Source organism: Cebus imitator, unplaced genomic scaffold (genome assembly GCF_001604975.1).
Source record: "Cebus imitator isolate Cc_AM_T3 unplaced genomic scaffold, Cebus_imitator-1.0 Scaffold546, whole genome shotgun sequence".
NCBI classification, from domain to species: Eukaryota; Metazoa; Chordata; class Mammalia; order Primates; family Cebidae; genus Cebus; species Cebus imitator.
Window position 1 is genome coordinate 134,733 of NW_016107861.1, and position 10,197 is coordinate 144,929.

The 10,197-nt window shown below is 44.7% G+C and overlaps 1 protein-coding gene across 4 annotated transcripts in view; it reads left to right on the forward strand.

Annotated features, from left to right (window-relative positions):
- The window catches only part of LOC108293752 (kinesin-like protein KIF6), a 106,681-nt gene that overhangs the window by 42,380 nt on the left and 54,104 nt on the right, over nucleotides 1-10,197 (forward strand). For all 4 annotated transcript variants that reach the window (XM_017515289.2, XM_017515287.1, XM_017515288.1 and 1 more), the window contains exon 3: nucleotides 9,015-9,065. In XM_017515289.2, coding sequence (XP_017370778.1) covers nucleotides 9,015-9,065 — 51 coding nt within the window. The remainder of the gene's footprint in view (nucleotides 1-9,014; nucleotides 9,066-10,197) is intronic.

Sequence of the window (10,197 nt, forward strand, 5' to 3'; positions counted from 1 at the left end):
GAGGCTGTTTCTTGCTGCTTTTTAGTTTTCCTTCTAACAGTCAGGCCTCTCTGCTGCAGGACTGCTGGAGGTCCACTCCAGACCCTGGTTGCCTGCGAATCACCTGCAGGGGCTGCAGATCAGCAAGGATTGCTGCCTGTTCCTTCCTCTGGTAGTTTTGTCCCAGAAGGGTACCCGCCAGATGTCAGCCAGAGCTCTCCTGTATGAGGTGACTCTTCCTATATACAGGGGTCAGGGAACCCCTTGAGGAGGCAGTCTATCCCTTTTCAGAGCTCAAGTACTATGCTGGGAGCTTCATTGCTCCCTTCAGAGCTGCTGGGCAGGAACGCTTAAGTCTGCTGCAGTGAAACTCACAACTGCCCCTTTTCCCTGGTGCTCTGTCCTGGGAAGGTGTGGCTTTATTTATAAGTCCCTGACAGGCTGCTGCCTTTTTTCAGAGATGCCCTGCCCAGCAAGGTGGGAGTCTAGTCACAGACCGCCTGCAGAGGCATTGCTGAGCTGCCACGGGCTCCCCCACCTGCTGTGTAAACTTCTTTGTGCTTTTGTTTACACAGGTAAGGTTATAGCTGCCTCGGTACTGCCGTGCTTGCTGTGAAAATCCCAAGCCAGTGGGATTCAGTTTGCTGGTTTCCATGGGGGTAGGACTGATAGAGCCAGATCACCTGGCTCCCCGTCGTTAGCCCCCTTTCTCTCAGGGGTGTGGGTGACTCTGTCTTGCAGGCACTCCAGGTGCCAGTCAAAACAGCTGCTCAGATTTGTGCTGGGAACTCACAGCGCTGGCTGAATCAGCTGCCCAGATTTGCCCAGGAAACCCACAGCACCTGTTGGCAGGCAGGAATCTCCTGGTCTGTGGGCTGCAAAGACCGCGGGAGAAGCACAACATCTGAACTGGAGCTCTGGAGTTGCCAGAATGTCCCTGATGGCCTCCGTTGGGTAGCAGGGGGGCCTTCCAGCCTGTTGCACTTACAGGGTGAGGCAGCACACCACCCTGCCTCAGTTTGCCCTCCTAGGGCTACACTCACTGTCCAACCAGTGATTAACCTGGTGCCTCGGTTGGAAATGCAGAGATCACTTGCCTTCTGCATTGCCCTTGCTGGGTACTGTGCTCGGAGCTGTTCCTATTCAGCCATCTTGGTGGAAGTCTGCTATTATTTCTTTTATCCCACATCTTTGTATTTATTTTTCTTCTTGCTGATCATGACAACTTTGACACTTATATAGTTTTTATTATACATCTGGAACTCCTTAAGCACTTTATACCTGTGACCTAATTCAATTCTCACAGCACAAATGCTATTATCCCCATTTTTCAGATGTCAAAACTGAGGCACACTGACATTCAGTCACTTGCAGAAGGTTACACAGCAAGTGGCCTAATTGGATGCAAACCCATGGGGGCTGGCTCCAGAGTCCACGCACTCACTTTCCCAGCTTGGCTGCCTCTCAGTTGAGTTCTTTTAGGGAGAGAGGGCCTGTGGGTGGTAAATGCTCTTTGTCCTCTTATGACTGATAATTTCTTTATTGTGCCCTGACCCATGAATGATAGTTTGGGTATGAATAAAATTCACATTGACAGTTGTTTCCCTCCACCGTCTCCCAGCACCTGTGGTTGTCACTGAGGAGTGGGCGGTCATCTAAGTTGCTCCTTTGCAGGTCCCCTGGAAGCTGTTAATAGTGCTTCTGTTTCCCTGAAGTTCTGTAATTTTACTATGATATGTCTGGGATTGGATTTATTTTTATTTATCTGCTCGACACTCAGACTGCACTTTCAACCCAAGGGCTTATATTTTTCTCAAATGCTGGAAAATCTCAACTGCTATATCTTCAAATACTGCTTCTTTACCATTTGCCTCCATTCTCCTCTTCTAGAACTCTAGGCAAACGGAGAAGCCTCTCAGTCTCTTCTCTGTGACTTTTAACTGCTTTCCGCATTTTTATCTCTTGCTTTCTGTTCTATGTTTGAGTTTTTCCAGCTGTCTTCCAATTCGCTAATTCACTTTTGAAATTTACCTTGTCTAGGGTTTATTCCCTTATTGTCTGTACTTTTTATTAGTTTCAGTGACTAATTTTCATTTCAAAATTTCTATTCCATCCACCTATTCTTACATCATTTATACCAATTGTCACATGATGTCTTATTCTTTTTAAAATCTCTCCCTTCATTATCTCATTAAGTCTCCTCAGCAAGGTCTTTGCCTTGGGCAGATAGACTAGCACAATTATTATGGAGGGCTGCACTCAAATTAGTTATGCAAATTCTGCTGAGACCCATCAGAGAAATTTTCTCACAGACTTATCAGACTACATGTTTAGGGATGGTCATCGCAGCACTGGTCACATTAGTGGGAGTGAGGTGGAATCCAGTTATTCAACTGTCAGAAAGTAGAAGTAGAAGTTGGGGTACATTCTGTGGAATGGATGTGGCAGTCAGAAACTGAGAATTAGATGCGTATACAACAAAACAGTTAGATGTCAAAAACAGTACTAATAAATAAGTAAGAAACAGAATGGGATCTATAGCACAATATTACTTTCCCAGCTTAAAACTACACAGAAAACTTTAATACAAATTGTAAGAACACCTACAGTAAAAGCATATACATCAAATTAATTAGAAAGGTTGCCTGTTGAAAGAAGAGGAGAATGAGAATGGGACATGAGGCATTAGGGCTAAAATACATGTATACATACACACACACACATGCATGCACGTATGTATACATACATGCATATGTATACATACTCCTATACCATACATAGAAACATACAGGAGAGGCATTGCCCAGGCTGATGAGGATGGTGTACCCTAAACTGAAGAGTAAAATTAATTCAATGCTCTGTGCTTCTGCATCACAAATGTCTTCATCTGCCTGCCCAGAAAATTACTTTCATCTGTAACTAATTCATATTCCAACTATTGACTATCTTTTTTTAGCATTAGATTTACTCATATATTTTGGCATTTTTTGGTGGGCGGGCCCATTTTTAATGAAACACATTTTATTTATTTCTCTTACTCTCTTTCTCTTTGTGCTCATCCCTCTCTGGCTGACAGACCCTCCAGGCCCCCAGTCCAGAACCAGCTCCGGCAAAGATAATTTGGAGTGACTGCTCCATAACAGTACTGGAGACAAGCAGACCCTGTATAGAGCCAGTGAGCAGCTGGGCTGGCAACTGGAGAGAGGCTGAGTTTGTATGTTTCTTCCTCCTTGGGCTTCTATTGAATTGGAAGCCATAGCCCCAAGCAACAGCTGGTGCTGGTTTTTCAGCCCCCTTTCACTCACAGGTTGAGTGGTAGGGAGTCTCACTCCAGCCTGCAGCTTCAGTGTGCCTGACTCTCACCCCGTTTTGCATGGCACCCTTTTTAGTCACCTTCCTACTTCTGGAACCAGTGCTTTGCAAGCTCAAGACCTCAGCTCCACTCACTATTTTTGCATTTCCGTCCTACTTCTGGTCTTCAGAAATATGTCTCATAATCTAATCCAGGAATGCCTTCTTGATAGTCTCTTTTTCGTTTTGTCCACCGCTGCTATGGTGAGACGAGGTGGTTCCTGCCTCACTAGATTTTCAAAGTATACCAACAAGTTTGGATAAAGCCTGATGAAATATAGACTAGCAAAGGGGACATGAGTATGTCTGATTTTAAGGTTTCAAAGAATTTACATACTTCTGTTGGTTGGAAATCCATGGAAGGAGTACACAATTTATTCTAGGCTCATTATTTTTATAAATAGCTTTACACACAGCCTTTAGGGATCTAACCTTTTGGTTATCATGATCTTCTGTGTTAGTACAAAAAAAATTTGACTTCTCACATCACAGCTGAAATTGACACTCTGAGTTCAGAGAATCTTAACTAGACCTTCCATTTCAAAGAGGCCCCTCAGGCAGGAAACATATTCTACATATTCTCCCCACACCCCGGTTCTAAAACTGATGTTTATTTTAACCTGATTTTGCCCAGACACTCTAGTAGTATGGTGAAACAGACAAATGAGTTTACGTGGGTCTAGTGCTCTTAGTAATTACCCAGGACCCCAGACTCCAGTGTGAATACAACTCAGTCTTCCCCAGCCCTAGTCCTCCACTCAGCCTTCCCTTGCCACCCCTGTCCCAAACTGGTAGATACTTGGCCTTCGTTATCGTCCCAGCATTTCTCTCAGACTAGGGTGCCCTTCCCAAGCCCACTTTAAAACCCTGCTCTTTTGTGAGCCTACTCGATTCGCCTGTAGTAATTATGCCTTTTCCAATGTCTCCTTTCCCTCCTCTAAATGTATCTCTACCATTGATTTGACATTTAGCCACTTGGCCTGTCATCTTAACCATGTAGTATCTTTCCAATATGTCTGAAAGTGCCTGAATACCTGAAACCAGCGTGGTATATCATACATACTGGTGTGTTATCCCTTGCTTCTCTGAAAGATCTTGAGATATAGTAAAGCAGATGTTATTGCCATTATAATATTATTTCCATTTTTCAAATGATAGCAGTGAGCCTTAGAGATGTTAATTAGCCCATCCAACTAAGAAGCAGCAAAACTGGGATTTGAACTCAACTCTGTCTACCTCCACATTCGTAATTATTTTCTTTTACTTTTTCTTTCTTTCTTTTTTTTTTTTTCCAGAGACAGTCTCACTCCATTGCCCAGGCTGGAGTTCAGTGGCACTATCTCGGTTCACTGCAACCTCTGCCTCTGGGTTCAAGTGATTCTCCTGCCTCAGCCTCCTGAGTACCTCAGATTACAGGTGCCTTCCACCATGCTTGACTAATTTTTGTATTTTTAGTAGAGACGGAGTTTCACCATGTTGGCCAGATTGGTCTCAAACTCCTGACCTCGGGTGATCCACCCACCTCGGCCTCCCAAAGTGCTGGGATTACAGGCATGAGCCACCACACCCGGACCAGATTTGTAATTATTTTCTAGAATAACTGAAATGGCAAAGAGGTTTGCTATATCTCAAGTCCAACTCCAAGTGATGGGCTGTAGCTGCGCAGAGTACTGTATGGAAGAGCCAAACTCAGGCTCAGCAGAAAAGCAAACCATCGCTGATAAAGGAGCCAGGCCAGCCATTGGTCCAGCATTTAAAAGAAAGAGCACACAGGCCACCTATTTGCCAATCCCTGTACCGCACTGACTTTTCTAGGCTGGGATAGAGCTGATTATGAGTGTGTGTATTCCACAGCACTTAGAACATAGGGCTTAACCTATAGTAGACGAGAGATAAGTATTTGTTGCTTGATAGCAACATAAACATTTTTAATGAGGCACGGCATCACAGAAATTGCAGGAGCAGCAGACAGCCACTCAGGGAGTCATAAGTGAATAGCTCTTCTCTGGGCCAGCCAAGCAGCATTCACGAACAATCTCAAACTAGCATGCATGCAAAATAAAGTGTGAAGCTTATGGAAAATTGTTTTATTCAAAAGACTGTATATTGATGTAAAAAAAAATCAGTTTCACTTCTGTATGATGTTAATACTTTCCCTAGAACTACTCAGTAACAGAGAAAACCCATACACCACACAGAGCACTGCCTCCACGTACCCTGCTCCCGGTCATATTGAAGGTCACTCCTCTCCTCTGGAGCTTTCCCATGGACTGTTTTAAGCTCTGCTCCCCACTGCCACCTCCATTCCATCAATTAATGAATCAAAAGGGAGAGAAGGTGTTTCTAGCATGTACTGTGGTCAATTACTAGAGGAAAAAGTACCAATTATGGACACTCCTGCAGGCAGAGCATTCCTTCCCTCCCCTGCCCTTTGGTTTTCACCCCCAGTCTGGGCTCGCTACTTCCCTCCCAGACTGTCTCCGGCCTCAGGCTGGGAGTTCTCTGTTTCCATTTCATCTCTTTTCCATACCTCTGGATGGGGATGTGTCCAGGAACCTAGGCCAAAACCAGCAAATTTATCACCCTGGTAATGACAGCAAGCTGCATGCTGAGTGAATTCTGCAATCCCCCTCAACTCCTTCTTTTGCCAAAACCCATGGAGCTGCAAGATCCAGCAGGTTACAGAGACCGTTATCTGCACATGAAGAATAGCTCTGTTAGAAAATGCAATTAGGTATATCAGCCATAAGGCTATTTTTGGAAGCTTGTCTGGGGAAATCAAAAGAGGTTGCCATGTGGTGGGAGATGTTAGTCAATTCACCAAAACTGAGTATCACTAACCACATTGTAAAACAATCTTTATCCATATGTAACATTATAAAGACCCACTTTTTGTCCTCTGGGGGTGCCTCATTGTTCTGAGACTATTTATGTTTGTGGTGGCAAAATCCCCTCTTCATTTACCTGAGCAGCTCCTCCTAAACCAGGGGCGGTAAAGAATCCTTAACCCTGTCATTCCAAAAACAAGCTTCCCTAGGGCTTCCTAGGGCTTGGGAAACAAAGGGTTGAACACGCCTACTGTGGTCAAGGCATGGGGTTGGGAAGCAGAGACTTCAGGAAGCATGTGTCAGGAGGCGCGTGGTCCATGAGGCCCATCGTCAGGAAGGCTTATTATTGAGGAGGCTTATTATCAGGGAGGTAGTTTTCCATGGGGCAGCGTGACCAACTGTATGCTGTAAAGGAGCGAGCCACTGTCCAGGCTCATTAGAAAGGCAGCACCCAGGCATATGAGAGGCTCGTGGTGTAAGGCTGTGCCAGATACCCAGGAAATAGGCAGGGTACCAAAGCACCGCTGATGCTCCATACTGCAGGATTAAAAAGGCTTTGACGACCCACTCTAAATCAAGAAATGTTTCCAAGTGGTGTGTTGGAGCAATAACTCCTTTAATTTGGGGCATGCATGTGCTGTTCTGTCTTAAAATTCAATTCATTTGTCAGAGCAATATCTCCTTTAATTTGGGGCATGCATGTGCTGTTCTGTCTTAAAATTCAATTCAGCAGTGTTTGATGCAGCCTAGAGTCTCAGTCCAGTAGCAGCCTATGTCCCCCACTTCTTTACTCTGCTGATATGGACAGTAAGGGTCAAGTCGCACCGAGTGGGGAAAAGATCCATTTGGGGCTGTGGCTGGCTCAGGTGTCAAGTCATTTTCCCCTCTTGGATCCAGGTTCACCAATACTCATCATTGGGCCAAGTTTCCACTTCTCCAAGTCCCCCTCAGCACATTTCTGAAGTCCCCACTCTTCCCTCACATGGAATAAGGGTGCAATTATTGCTTAGGCCCAATGCCTGCCATGCTTTCTATGCATAATCTACTCCAGTGGGGTCACATGGAAGCCAAGGCACAGACATACAGGTGCCCTAGACCCTCACCCAAGACAATGATGTGCCTGGAGACAGTGGCCTCCAAGATACCACTTAAGGACTGGTGATGTTTGACCTACAGAGAAAGCAAGTCGAAGTAGAGAAATCAATCATTGCATCCTCAGATGTGTGAAGGGCTCTCACTGACAATGACAGAGGATCTTTTTCTGTGCTGATCTGAGAACAGGCCAGGCAAATAGCTGAAGTATAGGGAAGTAGGTGCAAGTCCACAAAATTAATTCCTTATATATAACTTAATGGAATACTTTGAATACATACAAGTCAGAAGAGAAATGCCCATTTCCTTCTGTAGAAGGGATTCCTAAATTGGGTGCAAAGTTGAACTGAATGGCCTCTGCCATCCCTCCCAGCCATAACATGCTAGGAGTGCCCTAGAACTCTCCATAAGTAAAAAAAATCTCTTGTGACTGCTTCCTCGTCTACCCATCTTTTGAATCCTCAATTCAGCTATACCCTTGGAGGTATAAAATGTACTTATGTGAGAAAAGAAATATCTTAGACAAGAAAGCAATGAATTTTCCAAGCTTTCTTGGAATCCCCCAGTGTCCTGATCACATCCCCCCAACCAAATGGGACATGCAATGCAGACAACACTGACATTTTAACAAGTGTACTGAGCCCTTGGACTTAAACAAACTCCGGGTTGCTGTTTCACCCATCCTTCAAGCACGAAATCAAGGAATTTTAGAGATGGAGGAAGCCTGAAGGTCATTGCCTCCCAGATCCTATCCAGGGCAGGAATTCTCACTCTAACAGCCCAACAGATGGTCACCCAGCGTTTGCTTGAACACTTTCAGGAAGGGGCTCACTGCTTTGCCAGAAGATTTAATCCATTTTGAGACAACTTAATCCATTTTGAGACAGTCCTCCTTGAGAGCTGTTTCTTCCTTGTATTGAGCCCCAAGTCTGCATTCATTTGACTTAACTTCTGCCCTCAAGAGTAAGATAAAAACAAAACTGTTTATAATTCATATGCCAATCCAGATATTCAAAGACAGCCATTATCTCCATTCCTCTTCTCCAAGTCTTGTCTTCTCCATCTAAATGTCTCAAGTCACCTTAACTATTTCTCATATGGAATGGTTTCAGACCCCTCACCATTCCAGTCACCACCTTCCACATATTTTCTATTTTATGCAGAGTAACTCCCTGAGCAAATGCCAGCTGAAGCCTCCTCACTTGCAGAGCACAGTTGAACAATCACCTCCCTATAGGAAATTATCACTGTTCTCTGCACACCATAGCTTTATTAATGTAAACTAGAATTACATGAGTTTCATATCAAATGATCAACTATTAGGGTTATTGTCAGCTAAAACCACCATCTTTTTTTATCTGACGCACTTTTGTATAGCTTAAAGAAATCAGTGGATTTCAAAGTAGGCCCAAAAATTATTAAAAGACCAAATTCTGCCTTTCCCTTTATTAATAATAGAAAGAACCATTTAAAAGAACAGGGCCTCAGCAAAAGTTACGGTTGACAGACTAAGATAATCAAACCCTAAGATGATTGAACTCAAGGGTGAAATGTGTATTTGCACTCATGTGCCAACACCTAGGCCTTTGTAACCTCTCCTTCCGACACTATCTATGGCATGGAAGGGCATTTCTTGGAAGCTATGCCTGTTTTTGTCTCCCTTGCTCTACCTTTTTCTTTCTGTAGCTTGCCACATGCTTCTGAGACAGTCTTCCTCCAGCCCATTGGAAACCCACTGGCAGTTTTCTTTTGTGTCTTTGGCAGGTCACCTGAAGGAAGAAATTGCCCAGCGGCATATACAGCAGGTAGCTCTAGGTAGGTACAAAGGAGGGGAAGAAGATGAAGGTAATATAAACTGACCTGATTTGGGGACTCCAAACCCAGCTAAAAGCCCATTTAAAACACTATCTGAGGTTAAAGACAGCAAGGGTTGCCATCCACACACACCTTTCCTTGGATGTTCCCCCTCTATGGGACGTGTTTCCCCAGCCTGTGTTCTTGTACCTGGCCATCAGCACCTGGTACCCTACCCTTCCATCTGTTGCCTCATCCCCCTCACCTTTCCCACCCTGTATCTCCAACCTAAATTTATCCCCTGTGTCCCAGCTCCTCAGGGTCCTATCTGAACTTTTCAGAGCCACTACTAACTAATCCTAACAGAAATAGTTAATGATTAATGATGAAAAGAGTATTTGTTTACAGACTCATGTCTGTTGCACAACCTCATATGCAGGCTCCTTTAATCCACAGTGTCAAAGAGGTAAGTGCATTTACCAGACGGGGGATATTCAGTGCCTTCCCAAGGTCATGTAGCCAGTAAGTGTTGAAACAAGGATTTGAACCCAGTTCTGTCTGAGTCCAAGCTTGGTGCTCTTAGCTCTCATACTGTTTACTGCCCACTGCAATGATCAGCCCACTTCGATGCATGAAGAATCCAAACACTAAACCAGGACAGTCATATTCTAAGTGGCCCTTGGCACCTTTTAAGCAGTGGACATCTGCAGAAAACACCCTTTTTTGATATGTGACCCAATGAAGTCACCTGGGAGAAGAGTGTACCTCACAGAGGACTGGTAACCACCAGTTCCTGGGCAGAACTACCTTGTTGCCTCTCCAGCTAGCTGGGACCAACAATTTGTGGAAAGCTTGGATTAACTAAGAAATTCAGAGGCCAGGCACAGTGGCTCACGCATGTAATCCCATCACTTTGGGAGGCCGAGGCAGGCGGATCACGAGGTCAAGAGATGGACACCATCCTGGCCAATATAGTAAAACCCCATCCCGACAAAAATTAGCTGGGCATGGTGGTGCGTGCCTGTAGTCCCAGCTACATGGGAGACTGAGCCAGAAGAATCGCTTGAACCTGGGAGGCAGAGGTTGTAGTGAGCCAAGATCATGCCATTTCACTCCAACCTGGAGACAGAGTGAGACTCCATCTCAAAAAAAA